General features: G+C 33.7%; 1 protein-coding gene across 2 annotated transcripts; it reads left to right on the top strand.

The window, feature by feature from the left end:
- Window positions 1-9,410: 9,410 nt before the first annotated feature.
- Window positions 9,411-16,326, top strand: LOC142227677 (uncharacterized). 2 transcript variants are annotated; one of them, XM_075298121.1, is made up of 3 exons: window positions 9,411-9,634; window positions 9,749-10,005; window positions 15,833-16,326. In XM_075298121.1, exons 2-3 carry the CDS (start codon window positions 9,753-9,755, stop codon window positions 15,880-15,882), a joined length of 303 nt encoding a protein of 100 aa, XP_075154236.1. In that variant the 5' UTR covers window positions 9,411-9,634; window positions 9,749-9,752; the 3' UTR covers window positions 15,883-16,326. The 2 variants fall into 2 exon arrangements, 1 of the variants encoding a protein (XP_075154236.1); XR_012719970.1 differs by having other exon boundaries at window positions 9,415-9,634; window positions 15,841-16,326.
- The last annotated feature ends 1,231 nt before the right edge of the window (window positions 16,327-17,557 follow it).

Below are 17,557 nucleotides of genomic sequence, written 5' to 3'. Positions count from 1 at the left end.
TGGGACAAAGTGCTTCCAAACATATTATATGTTCATAAAAAATAAACATCATACGAGTAGTGTTTCGACAGTATCCCATAATAAATGTGTTTCCTGCAAAATAGGTTTGTGACATATGCAATTTGAGGGTGTAAACAAATATATAAAATTTTTGTTGTTTTTTTTTTAACTTTTCTGTGTAATTCCTTCCATCTTCCTTCATATATTTCTCACTTTCACAGGATTATTCAGCTCTTGTTCTGTAATACAAACAATGAAATATCGAAGCGAACCATATAGTTTGTAAGGAAATACACTTTCCACTAGGCCATGTATATGTCAGTTAAGAAAATGTTTGGATTTTTAACGTTTCTAATTTAAACAAATATTTTCAAAAGAGAAAAATATAACAGAAAATCGGAAAATTCTTAAAAAGCGATCGTATGAAACTTACAAGGAATATATTTCATCGGAAGATAGTTATTAATAAATAAAAACAAATACAATAATAACTTAAGGAAGTTTCTGTGAAAAAAATGTTCTCACTCTACATTGCTTGCCCAAATTATTGTGTCATCTAATGTTATTAATACATAATATTATGAAATCTTTAGCTAAACTTTGACTGAGCCTTATATTTGGCAAATTTTGCACTTTTTATTGTCATTTGAAATCTCTATACGTTTACGTTTACTGAGTTAGGTAATTACATTTGTAGTATACTGGGATTTGCTTTTAACTTTCATTAACTATTGGCAACACTAACACCTGAACGGTTGCATAGATATTTCTCTAGCTGATAGTTGACTAAATTGCTTGTTCGTTTTTTCTAATTATTATTTTATATGAACACACATTTCTTCTAAAACCTAGTACTAAGATCATATGATCGAAAAATTATTGTTGTTTCTGATCTCAGCTTAAAACCATGCATTGACTAAACAAGGGTGTGAAGTTAAAGTTGTTTTCTAAAGTTGTTTTAGCGAAGACACAAACCACTTTAATTTTTTTATAATTTTCTTTTTTGTTGCGAATTTAAGACTTTTTTGAAACAAATTAAATATATTTTGCTTCATGACACATTTTCTGAACGAAAACGCGTGTATACTTAACACAATTTTGAGCAAAAAGTTATTTAGAGTAATATAAATGCAATTCAAAAAAATATGGAAAGATGTATTTTACATTCATTGGACTTTTTCGGGCATTTCTAGGAAGAGTTAAAAAGCAAAAGTGGGTATAGGGCATTAGCTCGGAGATAGGAGAATCCTCTCCCCCAAACGCCAGAGGCGTAGGTCATCTAGTTAACGAGATAAAAGGGGGGACATTAATGTATTTTCTAAGAGCTAAAAACATTGATGGGTCGCAGTTTTTAAAAAAAATTCAATTGAATCTATTAGCTTTAAGGGCGTAGAAGACTATTCTGGAGATTCCATGAGCGTAGCTGGGCTTTAAGTCTGAGGGGGGTCAATTATATTTAGGCCAATTTTGTGGGTCGATTTTCGGGCATTTCTAGGAAGAGTTAAAAGGCAAAAGTGGGTATAGCATATTAGCCCCGAGCTAGGAGAATCCTCTCCCCCAAACGCCAGAGGCGTAGGTCATCTAGTTAACGAGATAAAAGGGGGGACATTAATGTAATTTCTAAGAGCTAAAAATATTGATGGGTCGCAGTTTTTAAAAAAAAATTCAATTGAATCTATTAGCTTTAAGGGCGTAGAAGACTATTCTGGAGATTCCATGAGCGTAGCTGGGCTTTAAGTCTGATGGGGGGTCAATTATATTTAGGCCAATTTTCTGGGTCGATTTTCGGGCATTTCTAGGAAGAGTTAAAAGGCAAAAGTGGGTATAGGGCATTTGCTCGGAGATAGGAGAATCCTCTCCCCCAAACGCCAGAGGCGTAGGTCATCTAGTTAACGAGATAAAAGGGGGGACATTAATGTATTTTCTAAGAGCTAAAAACATTGATGGGTCGCAGTTTTTAAAAAAAATTCAATTGAATCTATTAGCTTTAAGGGCGTAGAAGACTATTCTGGAGATTCCATGAGCGTAGCTGGGCTTTAAGTCTGAGGGGGGTCAATTATATTTAGGCCAATTTTGTGGGTCGATTTTCGGGCATTTCTAGGAAGAGTTAAAAGGCAAAAGTGGGTATAGCATATTAGCCCCGAGCTAGGAGAATCCTCTCCCCCAAACGCCAGAGGCGTAGGTCATCTAGTTAACGAGATAAAAGGGGGGACATTAATGTAATTTCTAAGAGCTAAAAATATTGATGGGTCGCAGTTTTTAAAAAAAAATTCAATTGAATCTATTAGCTTTAAGGGCGTAGAAGACTATTCTGGAGATTCCATGAGCGTAGCTGGGCTTTAAGTCTGATGGGGGGTCAATTATATTTAGGCCAATTTTCTGGGTCGATTTTCGGGCATTTCTAGGAAGAGTTAAAAGGCAAAAGTGGGTATAGCATATTAGCCCCGAGCTAGGAGAATCCTCTCCCCCAAACGCCAGAGGCGTAGGTCATCTAGTTAACGAGATAAAAGGGGGGACATTAATGTATTTTCTAAGAGCTAAAAACATTGATGGGTCGCAGTTTTTAAAAAAAATTCAATTGAATCTATTAGCTTTAAGGGCGTAGAAGACTATTCTGGAGATTCCATGAGCGTAGCTGGGCTTTAAGTCTGATGGGGGGTCAATTATATTTAGGCCAATTTTCTGGGTCGATTTTCGGGCATTTCTAGGAAGAGTTAAAAGGCAAAAGTGGGTATAGCATATTAGCCCCGAGCTAGGAGAATCCTCTCCCCCAAACGCCAGAGGCGTAGGTCATCTAGTTAACGAGATAAAAGGGGGGACATTAATGTAATTTCTAAGAGCTAAAAATATTGATGGGTCGCAGTTTTTAAAAAAAATTCAATTGAATCTATTAGCTTTAAGGGCGTAGAAGACTATTCTGGAGATTCCATGAGCGTAGCTGGGCTTTAAGTCTGATGGGGGGTCAATTATATTTAGGCCAATTTTCTGGGTCGATTTTCGGGCATTTCTAGGAAGAGTTAAAAGGCAAAAGTGGGTATAGGGCATTAGCTCGGAGATAGGAGAATCCTCTTCCCCAAACGCCAGAGGCGTAGGTCATCTAGTTAACGAGATAAAAGGGGGGACATTAATGTATTTTCGAAGAGCTAAAAACATTGATGGGTCGCAGTTTTTAAAAAAAATTCAATTGAATCTATTAGCTTTAAGGGCGTAGAAGACTATTCTGGAGATTCCATGAGCGTAGCTGGGCTTTAAGTCTGAGGGGGGTCAATTATATTTAGACCAATTTTGTGGGTCGATTTTCGGGCATTTCTAGGAAGAGTTAAAAGGCAAAAGTGGGTATAGCATATTAGCCCCGAGCTAGGAGAATCCTCTCCCCCAAACGCCAGAGGCGTAGGTCATCTAGTTAACGAGAAAAAAGGGGGGACATTAATGTAATTTCTAAGAGCTAAAAATATTGATGGGTCGCAGTTTAAAAAAAAAATTAATTGAATCTATTAGCTTTAAGGGCGTAGAAGACTATTCTGGAGATTCCATGAGCGTAGCTGGGCTTTAAGTCTGAGGGGGGTCAATTATATTTAGGCCAATTTTGTGGGTCGATTTTCGGGCATTTCTAGGAAGAGTTAAAAGGCAAAAGTGGGTATAGCATATTAGCCCCAAGCTAGGAGAAACCTCTCCCCCAAACGCCAGAGGCGTAGGTCATCTAGTTAACGAGATAAAGGGGGGCAATTATATTTAGACCAATTATTACGGATACTTCTCTTCCAAATTTGAATAAAGCACACTTTGATATAGAATTCTACGCCTGTGCAAATTTCGTTTGGAAAGCAACATTTGAGTTGCTTATGTATAGTTTACAGGATAAAAATTTAACCAAATTATTATGATATCTCACGAAATGTTCGCTAACATAGGGTGCCAAACGTATGTCTGTTCAAATTCTCCCGTTTCTGTAAAATCATTCATAAATGTATGCTACAGATATTCTGCCATTAAGATACGTCAAAATTCACATTTATTTTTGTTTTTTACAAATAAGTTTTTTAATGAATATTACTTGAAAAAGTAGCGAACAGACCTACATTCATTAAATTGTTGTGCTATTAAACCCGTTTACATTTTGTTTACTGTGGAGGGAAAATATGCGAGAAAAAGACAATATGGTATGTGTGTCGTCTATTGTAAGTAACATTAAGAGAACAAGACAAGGACACCTGTATTCATTTCAAACATTCATGATTTCAATGGATTCAGCCGAGAGTTGCCATGTGTTCTTTTATAAAATCCCCAAAAATGTGTAGTAAGCGTAATGCGCCTGTCGTGCTATACCTTTATTTATTCAATAATGTTTATTGCAATGATATTTTTAACAAAATTGAATTTCATAACATTCTTTATTTTCTTACAATATGTGATTTTATTATTTTTCCCCTTCTTGAAAAAGGATTTTTTGAAATTTCGTAGGGAACTTTCAAAAATCCCTTTGGCATCACTGTTGGAATAATAAAGTTCATTCGCTGTGTGCACTAATGGCGCTCTTTTTTTTTCGCCGAAATCAAGCTGAACACAATTTATCAAATTTGGCCGACTTTTGATAAACTAATTGTTGCTCAAGACTATAAAAATGCGCGTCGATCTGTGTCAACGGCGTTTACAATCAGAAAATACTTGGGAACCAGAGGAAAACCTCGAATGTCAAGATTTAACTCAATCTTTCGAGCAACAAAGAGCAAAAGATGAGGCTGGCGCTGGCGCAACAACAAGCTCAAAGCTACTGAAAAATCATCAGGCTGTGATCGATCAAATTCTATTGGCAATAAACGCAAAAATCATCAGGCAATAAAAAGAAGCTCACATATGTCGGATAATGAATCTGTATTCGATATTTCAACTAGACATTCAGAGTTGTTTGGTTTCGATGAGCTTGTACAAGCTGAAAACACTCCAATGGTGGTTCATAATTCCGTATTCAATTCAAAGGAGTCGTTCAGGCTGAATTGGTGGCCAGGTCAGGCTGTCCAAAGTCATAATTTTTATAGTGAAAAACACGTCGAACCTTAATATGAGTACTAAGTACGAGTTTAGCTGATAAAATCAGAAACAAATTTGCAAAAACGGAATTAAATTATACTTCGTTAATGCAAATTTTAATATAACTTGATGGGGATAGCCCAAAGCAACTATTCATAAAGTTAATATTCATTGAAATGGATTATTAAATAAGAGTAATCGTGAAAAATGACGATTTTAACGGCTAAATTCGAACTTAATAACCACATTTATCATTAAACCCCTTAAAGTCAAACATTTAAAAAGTATTTTTTAGTATATTTTGCAATTTTTTGGGTACAAGATAATCTACAATGAACTTGAAAAACAGTAAATTATAATTTGAATAAAATTATCTTTAAATAAAATCTGTGGACACATTGAAAGAAGTGTTTTTGTTTTCTGAAGAACGAGATTTTAGACAGTTTTTCTTTTGAAGCTAAAAGCAAATAAAATTCATTCTGAATTTCGTTTGTCTAAAATTTCGTTCCGGAGGAATGTATTTTCCTTGGAAGCCTAAGATATTTATCAATAAATCGTCATATAAATCATCGATCCCATATCTTTTGGCTCATTATTTGATTTCAAATGTTAGGCAAGGATACGAATGTCGTCGCTACGATAGAGCTAGTATCAATCCAGTCAGAATGCAATTCTTACTCCTTTGAACGGGTAACCGGAGCTACATTGATAGCTTCCACTGGAAAACAGATGTTTTCCAATCATTGTGAGGAATCTTCTTGGATTTGGTGACATTCATTGCTACTTTGATTGTACGCAGGAAATAGAGACATAATTGGTAACCATATGCAGCGGTCGTATGTTGAAGCTGCAGAAACAAAACACAAAAACTGAGCATATCTAGGACAAAAATAAATACTGCGCGTACAAATGCATCAATTTACACTCGCAACTCAAAACAGCGATTATTAGGAATATTATTATATAAACAAACAATTCAACCAAATCCATTATCCATATTTAACATTGCGGCGCATTTGTGGCGAAAAAGTATTGCCAGTACGCTTTGAATAAAAATTAATGAACTCATTACACACAGCAATCCTAGGTGGCATCACAAAGAAATATTTGAGCCAGAGAGAATAAAAATACAAGAGGACGAAACTGTGAAGCGAAACTGCATCAGTAGGTGGCAGTCATGAGGAAAATTTCTCTAATATCATGCAGTTTTTGTCGGCGCTTCTTTCAAATATCATACAGTTTGCGTCGGTGTCACCCAGTTCAGTTCTCTGCCGACTTTACGAAACGTAAAGAAAATAGCATTTAAAACCTACTTTGTAGTAACAAATGTTTTTTTATAAATGTTTTCATTCCATTAAATTTTTTGGCAGACAATTTGAAATTATAACTGCCGATGCCTTTATAAACAATTTATCAAAACAGCGCTTCGGCCGCAACGTCGGTAATACCAAAGCTGCAGATATTGTGCGACATCTATACGGTTGACATTTGTTGTTTTTGTAGAAGAGAAATTTTCATCCTCTGGTGTTAACATTCTCTCTGATTTTAGTTCAAGCCATTTACTGCAAATACACAAAGATTTGCCTTGCTTTCGTTACTTTCTTAAGCCTAGTAGTAAGATCACGTTTTCGAAAACGAAAAGCTGTTATACTTATGCGCCTTGCAGACTATAAGTTTATCCGGACGCAGAGAATGAAGCCGACCCATTTTTGTCGGCGGCGGCTGACATTTTTTTTGCCTCCAGCGGCGGCGGCTTGACGGCTAAGCCGATATAAATTTGTCTATTCGGCGGCGGACAATTATCCCTTATGAAATCAATTTGTAGTTATCCGAATGGTAATGAGATTAGTTGTACAACCAATCCTACAACCAAATTTACATTTTATTCAAATTTTCTGAGCGAAAGTTTTGCAAAATTATTACAGCAACTTTATACTGATTGATTTTGGGTGGAAAGTTAAATATTTTGGCAAAAAATACAACAATTATTAATACATTTTTTTATTTAAATCAATATTTTTGATTAATTGGCGGCTAATTTTGAGTCGTGATGAGTCGACATATTTGGCGGCGGCTTCGACTGGCAAAAACTGGTCGGCGACGGCTAAAATCGGCGGCGCGACTCGGCGGCTTCATTCTCTGTCCGGACGACATTGGTCGTGTCGAAACATATCCCATATATTGGCCCCATTATAAGTTAAGTCCGAAGGCATAATCGATACTGCTGCATGTTTATAGGATCGATAACACATTTACCGATTATTTAATCATCAACGAATTGTCGCATCGATTGGCCACACTGTAAGATTCCTTACAAACTCAAGGAGAGTATTATGCGTCGTCCAAAAATATAAGTTTTTCCGGACGGAATGTCTGTATTTGCAAAGAATCTTACAGTGTGGCCAATCGATACGAATTGTCGGCGATGACTAAATAATCGGTAAATGTGTTATCGATCCCATAAACATGCAGCATTATCGATTATGCCTTCGGACTTAACTTATAGTGTGGCCAATATCTGGGATATGTTCGACACGAGCACTGTAGTCCGGATACACTTATAGTCTGGTTCGGTTTTCGAACGGATTTTACTTTCGCCATTACTTTTTCTAAAACAATCAAAATTATAAATGGAAATAAATATATTCCTGTTAAATCTTATTCAAATCTATATGAAAAAGACAATGCGTATCAATTGAGTTAATTTATCTGATTTTAATTGCACTATGTGACGGCCACCATATGACATATAGAATACATTTCGATCTGTTTACATCGTACGTATGAATTATCGTACAACTTGTTGAAGTATAGGCGATTATGATTTCTGTACAGAGAATGAAGCCGCCGAGTCGCGCCGCAGATTTTAGCCGCCGCCGAGTCGCGCCGCAGATTTTAGCCGCCGCCGACCAGTTTTTGCCAGTCGACGCCGCCGCCGAATATATCGACTCATCTCGACTCAAATTTAGCCGCCAAGTAATCAAATATATTGATTTAAATCAGAAAAATGTATTAGTAATTGTTGTAGTTTTTGCCAAAATATTGAACCTTCCACTTACAATCAATCAGTATCAAGTAGCTATAGTAATTTTGCAGAAATTTTGTTCAGAAAATTTGAATCAAATGTAAATTTGATTGTAAGATTTGTTGTACAACTTATCTCATTGCCATTCGGATAACTTCAAATTGATTTTATAATGGATAATTGTCCGCCGCCGAATAGACAAATTTATATCGGCTTAGCCATCAAGCCGCCGCCGCCGCCGGAATCAAAAATGTAGTGTCAGCCGCCGCCGACAAAAATGGGTCGGCTTCATTCTCTGTTTCTGTATTTTTTATTTTCTGTAGAGATATGGATATATACTATTGGAAGGGAAAAGTTGTACAATGGTGGTAGTATGTTTTTGTTACACCATTACAGTTATCTAATGTCTCCACAGACAATATTTTATCGTTTCTTTATATTTCATAATATGGACAACCTTTAGATATTTGGGGAATTTCATTTCTTGCTAGGGAATTTCCGGCATGCCTCATATTAGGCGACATTCTTTTGCGCAAGACGCGTATATTAGGGCAGATTCGCCATTTACCTTTATTAACTGTTGCCATCATTATGCTTTAATCTCAAGGATGATCTATATAAGGGTCATGTTAAGGTGGGTAGCCTAACAAACCACATCCACCAGGTTCGATGAATCATTAAAAAATCAATTTCATTCCCTGTATTTTATAAAAACGTTTATAGAATGTCCGTCCGCCTTTCTGTTATAAAAAAATTCAAATTCGAATTTCTACTTGTCCGTTGTTGAAAAATAAAAAAAAAATAAAAAGAGAAATTATTATCAACACCAGGCACTTCATATTTTAAATGGATGGATAATAACGGATTGAAACTCACATTTCCGGCGAGCTACAGCCGCAGCTTAAATTCATAGTGCCACCGTTAATACCACAAACCTTGTCCATCACAACTATTTTAATAAAGTAACCGCGAAAAGCAAACATACTTCCGCCATTAATCGCCCAAAAAACATACGTTGCCGTTATGTTACGGCTACGTTACATTTTTAGATGCATAACCAGGCCTCAAGCTGACTTAAATATGCGTACTCGGCGTCGGTCAATTAAAACATGAAACTAGACGTATCCGAACCACTATGAGATTAATCGTACAACCCATCTTAATATCTAATTTATGTATTAATCACTCCTTTTGTACATGATATTTGTTAAATTATTATAAAATCGTAATATTGAAAGATTAACCTCTTTCTTTGGGCAGGGAATGGGAAAGAGATGAAGCTTTTTCAGATATTAAAGAATGTATATCGACTTATTGGTGGCTACATTACAATCGATATACGCTGAGTTATTTGGCGATGACGGCGACAAATAGGCGGTAAAATAAGCAGCGCGATTTTACGGCTTCATTCTCTGATAGTGACTTGCACATTTAAACCAACGACAGAAATTCTTCAACAAACATCATTCCAAGAGAATTTTAAAGTTGAATTTACTGAAGTAGAATTACCAACTAAAAATAAAAACGTTAAGCAAAAGTTTTGAAGCATCTTCCAAAAAGTGTAAATTTGAATATACGCAGGTATTCCTTAAAAGCACAATACTTTTTTTAAAACCATTGGTGCAAATAGCATGCATCAAGTTTGCTAATTCTCCATCTGCCGTAATAATTTAAGCAAAATCTTCCTTTTTGTAGAACAATGTCCGGAAATCAACTTGTGAATTATGTCGTCAAATTGTTGTATCTTGGTTCTGATGAGCATCAACAAGGAAACAAACCGAGCTTTACGCGTTTAAACCAAAGCGGGGGATTTTTCGATACAATGTTTTCGTACCTGAGAGGTGTTCATCATTTTACCAAAAGGAATATATCCGATAATTTGGCAAATAAACGGAAATTTTGGCAATTGATTGTCCGAACTGTTAGTAAAATTATTGACGATTGTCCGAACTGTAAGTAAAATAGAATTAGCATTGGTAGAGAAATTCGCCATTAAAAACTCATTTTGCAATACTGAGTTTTGATCAGATTTTTTAGAAGAATTCAGAGATTCACTCTGTCGTCCAATCAACCAAATATTTGGTTAAAATTTTCACATTCTGTATATATATAGTTATTGCTATTGACTTTTTATGTTAAATAGTTTATATTGCATCTCTATCACGCGCTTGAAGTAACTATAATATTCCTAATTTGAATTACTTTTTGCTTACTTTAATCAAAATGAACTAATAACGTTAAAAAAAAATTCTATACAAATGAAGTTTGAAAACGTTTTCCTAGAACTGGTGAAGTTTACTAAATTGCGTTCGTAAGTTTCTCAAATGAGTACATTTTCATACCCTGCGCACCACTGTGGATTACATATAAGTTGGGTGTTGCATATGTTTGCAACACCCAGAAGGAGACTAGATACACACACATTGTGTCTTTGGAAATAATGATCAAGTCGGTAGCCATGTCCGTCCGTCATTCCTTTTTCTAAGTCTAGGTCGCAGTCCAATCGTCTTAAAATTTGGCACAAATGTGTTTAAGTCAGAATAGAACTTTTTAATTTTGGTAGAAATCGGTTCCAATTTAGAAATAGCTTCCATATATATCTTTCGCCCGATATGCACTTATATTACTACAGAGTCCAAACTTTTAATCCGATTTTCATGAAATTTTGCACTGCGACTAGAATTCACATTCTTACTATGGGGTATGTTCCGATATTCGGTATCACAAATGTTGGTCTGGAGAATGACACAGGCTATAATATATTAACTTTTTTGTATCATGTTGCAATTCGTAAAATGTTTTTGTTATATTTTTGTAAAATAAAACAACGTTTTACTTAATGGTGGGTTCACTTTTTATGGGTGTGTAAAACCATACGCGTTATCGACATGTTAATGTATCTAGTAGAAACAAGTATATATGCTGTTGTAAATTCGGCCAGGCCGAATGTTTATGTGATCCATCTTGGATCAATTAAAATAGTTTACTTCAAACTCCTCTCGTTACTTGTAATTGTTTGAAGGTACTTTGTCAAGAAGATAGCTTCAAGTGCTACAGGTCAAGAAATTTAAAGTTTCTATATTTGGAGGCTTCAGCAGATTCTGGATTTATAGGAATCATTTTAGTATGCATTTTAAACGAGTCTTAAATTCCTAAGCGTTCAAGTGAATCCGATGAAATATTGTTATCATATGATTTCATATTTAATACTGTAAATTTTTACTCCCATTTCTCGAATAAGCACAAGAAATAGATCTGGAACATTTGTTCTAATTTGGAAGATAAGTGCTCCTTCTATAGTCTCAAGAACTTAAATCGATAGACCGATATATCAAACACTGATATAAACCAAATTTGAATTATCTCTTTATGGATCTCAATTATTTCCATGTCAAATTTATCCATAAAAAAACATCGTTGCAAAAAGTAGTATTCTAAAGAATATCAATTTTTACAACAGTGTTATTAGGTCTGTTGGCGTACTTTTTGTGTAAAAATTTGTAAGAGAGAGTAAAGGTTGAGTTACATATCATGCGTTAATCCGTGCGTTGATGGAAGGGTTGATATTTTTCAGTTTGAAGCACAATAATGTTGCTTTCAAAGAGAAATTTCAACTCTTCAATCAACGGACGCATTAACGCATAGTATGTAACTCAACCTTAACAGCCAATTCCTGATATCCGAAACGAATGCTTTCGTTCGACTAGTGTGTTCAAAACCTATGAATTTATAAAGGAAAATCCGCTGTTTTTGGCATTTCATGAGAAAATGGCTGTGATATTATGTTTTGATTGTTGGTTACATATTTTGATTTTGGTTATATACGAAGCTCATGTACTGTAATGTTTGCCCTTTCACATTTGTTTCTTTTATATGTTTCCCAAAAATATTTTTCATGTTTAATTGTTCACTCAAATTAGGTATCAAAATCCACCAGGCTAAGTACAATATTGAAGTCTTTTGAGGAGTTTTGTAAAAGAAATAACTTTGAATGCTTATATGACGAACTTAAGCATCACATGTCCTCCAGCCATAAAGTTTCAAATTTTGACAAACAACAGATGAAATCAAAAGTTATATCGAATACACAGCAATCATTTTCCAAACATGGTATCATCAAACAATTTCAAATTTCACAAACTGATTCAATCACACATCCAATTCAAGATTTTAGAACAATTAGCCCAAAAAGCCCTTCAAATCCAATTGTATTCGATACAGAATATTCCGTTTCGGCTGCATCCAATGATTCAAAAATAATAAATAGAACTTTATATTCAAACCAAAAATTGCAAAATTATTCGAAATTCGAGGCAAGAAAAACCCTTTTTAATGAAATCATCCATTCAACTCCAAGTATTTCTAAATTAATTAATCAAGACCAAGATTTTAAAATACCAGCAAAACCAATATATAATGTATCCAATATAGACCTCAAGACGTCGCATTGCAGTAAAAAATCATTCCCTTATAACAGTGAAACAAGTTTGGAGCCTAAAAGCGTTGAATATGCAAATAAAGAATCTATCATAGCGATAACAGAGGACAGTTCAATATTATCAGAATATGAAATTTTGAGACGTAGACACAAGATAGAACACCATCCAAACACAACTTTTAGAATTTTAGCTAAACCTGCGCAAAATAAATGTTTAAAAAAAGGTGCGAAAGGAGTCTACAAGTTCATGATTGGTAGTTTTAACTTTGAATCTGGCGACATGGACTTTCTAAATCATCGATTTGGAAAAGTTTTAAATCAAGACTCAATAAAGTTTTGGGAGGATATTATTCGGCAGACTTATTATGAACGAATAAATAATGTGTGCCCAATAAATTTTAGTAACCACCGAATGGCTGTAAGATCGTTGTTTTTTACATTATATGCACAATGTGCATATCAGAAAAAAGGTTGCCGAAGATATAAATTTATTTTGGATTTAAACAAAACACCTTTTGTTGTAGCTGTATTTACGGACACAAAAATTATATGTCATCCAAAAAGCTGCAGGGCAATGCAACAATCTCGTGCAATACGTCGAAAAATTGCAAAACAACAGCTTAAAACACAACTAGCAACAAATTACAGAAATTAAAAATTAATTGATCTACCCAAACCATTACAAAAAGTTGGAAATATGTGTGACTTAGTAACCGAATCTGTTGCACGAAAGATCAGATCTGAAGGACTTCGGCGATTTGACCGCGATGAAGATCCCCTAATTGATGTCATCAAAATGCAAAAAGATGAAAAATATTCCTCATTTATAAGAAGAGTGTCTTCACCCATGGAAATATACTTATTTTCCATAGACCAATTAAAGCTTCTTGAGAGAGACAATAAAATATTGCTTAAAAAGAGCCGTTGTTCTCTTTTCTTTGATTCGACTGGTGGAATAATTGCAAAGTTTGACAAATCGTCAAAAAGGGTTTTCACATACTCAATTGTTTTGCACGTTAGTGATGACGACAAAAAAGGAATAGTGGTACCGATTGCTGAAGCCCTTTTGTGTCGACACTATGAAAAAGACATCTCCCATTTCCTCTGGGAGCTTAACATATTTTGTGAGGAGAATAAAATTAAATGGCCATTAGCATCTAGAATTGTGACAGATTGGAGTTGGGCTCTCATAAACGCTTGCATATGTCGTTTTAATAAGGACATTAATAGTTTTGCAGATTATCTCGACAAATGTTATACCCTACTTTCGAAAAGAAATAAACGGTTGACATTTGTCATTGTGCAGTTGTGCTATTGTCATTTTATAAAAATTGTTCGGAAAGACATAGAAAAGCATGCAGTGGATGAATTTCAAGAAAATTTTTTCAAAATCATTTACATAAAGGCTATCCATATTGGACAACTGACAGATATGTGGTCTTGGTTTAGAATGGCATGCACAATTTTATTGTCACGAAATGAAACGCCATTGTGCATTTCCGCGAAAACCCATATACGAAATTTAAAATCACCGGAAATTGATTTTCCTGAACCATCTCCTGTTACCAAGCATGAAAGCGACTTTAATGAAAGAGAACCAAATTTTAAAAAAAGTTTATTTTACAAAGAGGCACTCAAAATACTCCTGGAGGTACAAAAAGAAATTTTGAGCCAACCAAAGAGCAAAATTAAGAATAAATTATTTAATGAAAAGTTTTTGATGTTTTCTTTAAACAAATATATGCCGTACGTTCCATTGTGGTCCAATGTAATGGGAGTATATGTAGATAAAAAAAAATCTACCATTTCAAATAGCCCTGTGGAAGGATATTTTTCTATTACGAAAAATAAAACCATGGAAGAAAAGAGATATGTCAGACCCAGTGAATATATTCGGCAATCCAAATTATACGTAAATGCAAAAATTAAAGATTTGGAAATAAAATATAACTTGTCAGAAAATTGTCAAAAATCTCCAAAAAAGAGGAGCACCTTTTTAGAAGAGACTTGGAAACGTACACCAAAGAAACAAAAAAGAAAATTAAATGTTAAAATAACTCAAGGAAAAAAACTTTTAAAAAGTCTCCTTTCACCAGAAAAAAAAGAAACATATAGCACAAAAAATATGCCAAATGATGTAAAAAAGAAAAGATTTTTGATTGGAGGCTATTTGCACATATTCGATGAGAGTTCAAACAACATAGATCCGTTTCAAGTACATTATTTATATCTCCACGAATACGAGTCACTCAATCGAAATCAATGGATATATGATACAATTTTGGAAATTTACATACACATATTGATGTGTGAAAATAACATTAAAAATTCAAAGGTATTTACATGCCAACAAGGAAACCTTATTTTTTATGGTGATAAAATAGACGACGTTATAAAATACCTCAAATGCAATGTAATTGTAATACCCGTTGTCCATAGAGGTCACTTCGTGTTTTCTCTAATTGATGTGACGGACAAAAAATACGTTTGCATTGATCCTAAAGGAGTTTCCAGAAATACTAATGTCATGCACGCAAAATTGTCAGAAATATTGAACACAGATCCGAAAACATCAAATCTTTGGAAAAATGAAATTATAGCACATGATATCCAAGATGACAACTATAATTGCGGTATATATTGTTGTATGATGGTAGAAGCAATTTTCAAAAAGAAATCCTTAAAGAATTTGCCAAATCCTGACCTATATAGGGAAACAATGAAAGAAAAATTTCTTGTATACAATAAAGACATGGCTAATGAATGCATCCATTGCGAAGATGTTCGCGATTTGCCGACATCAAAATGTACAATTTGTAACAGAATAATTGATAGCGGATGTTTGATGCAACATTATAACATACAGCAATGCGACGATTCTTTCCAGTGTTACCTTTGCAGGTATAAGCCGTAAGTTTCTTAGTATACAATATTTCTATATTGTTTACTTATCATTGCCAAAAAGATTTTCAAGATTCAAAAATATTTATTAACAAGGTATATGTTTAATATGTAACTGTGATAGTTTTACTTTACCGCCTATATTTTCTTTTTTATAGTTTCAACCAAGCCATACTAAACAGGATTAGTATTAGGATTGAATCATGCAACATATTTGAGACCAAAATCTCATGCAAGTTACTAGACCCTGCAAACATTGATGTTTAGAAAAATTCCATTCCATTGATGTTTAGAAAAAGTCCATGGTCAGTTTTATCATAATAATATTTTAAAATGTAAATTGCTATTTTTGTGTGAAATCCTATATTAAAATAACGCGACTTGTACTAACTTATTACCATCTGTTATTACATAATCAATATTTGTTGTAATATTTTAAGTTTTTCAGATGGCCAATGTGTACTATGCGACCGCTTTGGACATACTGTAACGGTTAAACTGTCGTGGATATATAACTTTTATTCGGATCAGCCGCAATTATATGTTTCCTGTTCCAAAATTGCAGAAATTTCCTGTTTAATAGCAGTTTTTTATGTGTGTACTACGTCAGCATTTCACAACTGAAAATCAAAAAATAATGTCAATTTTCTATTCTATTTTACTAAAAAAAATTAGTATGTTTAAAAAGATATGTTATGAAATCCATGGAAACCTCATGATATTCCTTGTAAAACATGACATTAGAAACAGGCTTCAGCAAACAGAATTTTATTGTTAAGTCAAAAAGTTATTGTTAATGTTGTAAAACGGGCCAAACATTTTTTTCTAAAAAATCTGCAAAAAGTTATTGTTAATGTGGCGAAATGGGTCAAACATTTTTTATTTTAAACAATTTTTTATATGGTTTTTAAACTCGATGTAAATAATTGACTGAAATGACCATAGCTTTACCAAAATTCAGTATTTATTGATTACATTTAATGTAATATTAATGGAAATAGTCATGCTTCAAAAGCTATTTATATCAATACTTTTTAAGTTTATAGTTTTCTAATTTGTTTTTATCAATACTTTGTAAGTTTATAGTATACCTAACAAAATGTTATTGTTAAGTCAAAAAGTTATTGTTAATGCGGTAAACAAATTCTAAAAAATATTTTTATATGGTTTTTAATACCGATGTAAATAATTGACTAAAATGACCATAGCTTTACCAAAATTCAGTTTTTATTGATTACATTTAATGTAATATTAATGTAAATAGTGATGCTTCCAAAGCTATTTATAAATGCATAATCACTATCGTCGCAACCGATTTTTGTTTTTATCAATACTTTTTATGTTTATAGTTTTCTAATTTTACTATGTCTAAGATTACCATCAAGGCCTTGATTACTAAATTTAAAGTTGGTTGCCAAATTCGAATGTAGCAATAAATAACAAACTAATAGTGGAAAAAATGATGTTTATATCACTCTTTTGCCAAATCTTTTGAAATTTGGAAAAGAATGATCAAATCAATGTGTTCTTTTCAAAAAATTATTCATGAAAATTGATGATGAAAAGATTTCTTTAACATGAACACCATACCTAGCTAAATGATCAAAATTATTTTTTTATTTTGTAAATCGTTTTTATTGCAGTTAATATTAAGATAGTAATTACGTAAAATCGTATTTTAAAGAGAGAAAACTTTTGATTTAATTTTTTGCACCACTGATTCCCTATTCACATCTAGATTTGCAAAATGTATGTTTTCATTATCTTTTGTTTTCTATTTTCACACGAGCCTTTCTTATATTTAATAAAAAACTGTATTCATATGCAATACTCAAATAATAAATGCTTTGTAATATTTCATACAATCAAAACAATTTAATTTGAAATATAAACAAGTATATACGGCCGTAAGTTCGGCCAGGCCGAATCTTATGTACCCACCACCATGGATTGCATACAAAATTCAACTAAAGACTGCCAACAAAATCGAAGGTATAAATTTAGTACATATACTTTAACTGGATCGGATGAAATTTCCCCTCCAAAAGGCTCCGGAGGTCAAATCTGGAAATCGCTTCATATGGGATCTATATATAATTATGGTCCGATACGGACCAATTTTTGCACGACTGTTTGAGGCCATAGACTAACACCACGTACCAAAT

The sequence above is a fragment of the Haematobia irritans genome, chromosome 2, assembly GCF_050003625.1.
Source record: "Haematobia irritans isolate KBUSLIRL chromosome 2, ASM5000362v1, whole genome shotgun sequence".
NCBI classification, from domain to species: domain Eukaryota; kingdom Metazoa; phylum Arthropoda; class Insecta; order Diptera; family Muscidae; genus Haematobia; species Haematobia irritans.
Note: the sequence above shows the minus strand (reverse complement) of the source record. Positions and strands in the feature narration are given on the sequence as shown.

Bases quoted from the DNA above. Each gene is read 5' to 3' on its own strand.
- LOC142227677 (XM_075298121.1), top strand. From the start codon at position 9,753: ATGTCCGGAAATCAACTTGTGAATTATGTCGTCAAATTGTTGTATCTT. The intron at 10,006-15,832 runs GTAAGTAAAATA...TAATATTTTAAG, and splicing joins TATTGACGATTGTCCGAACT to TTTTTCAGATGGCCAATGTG.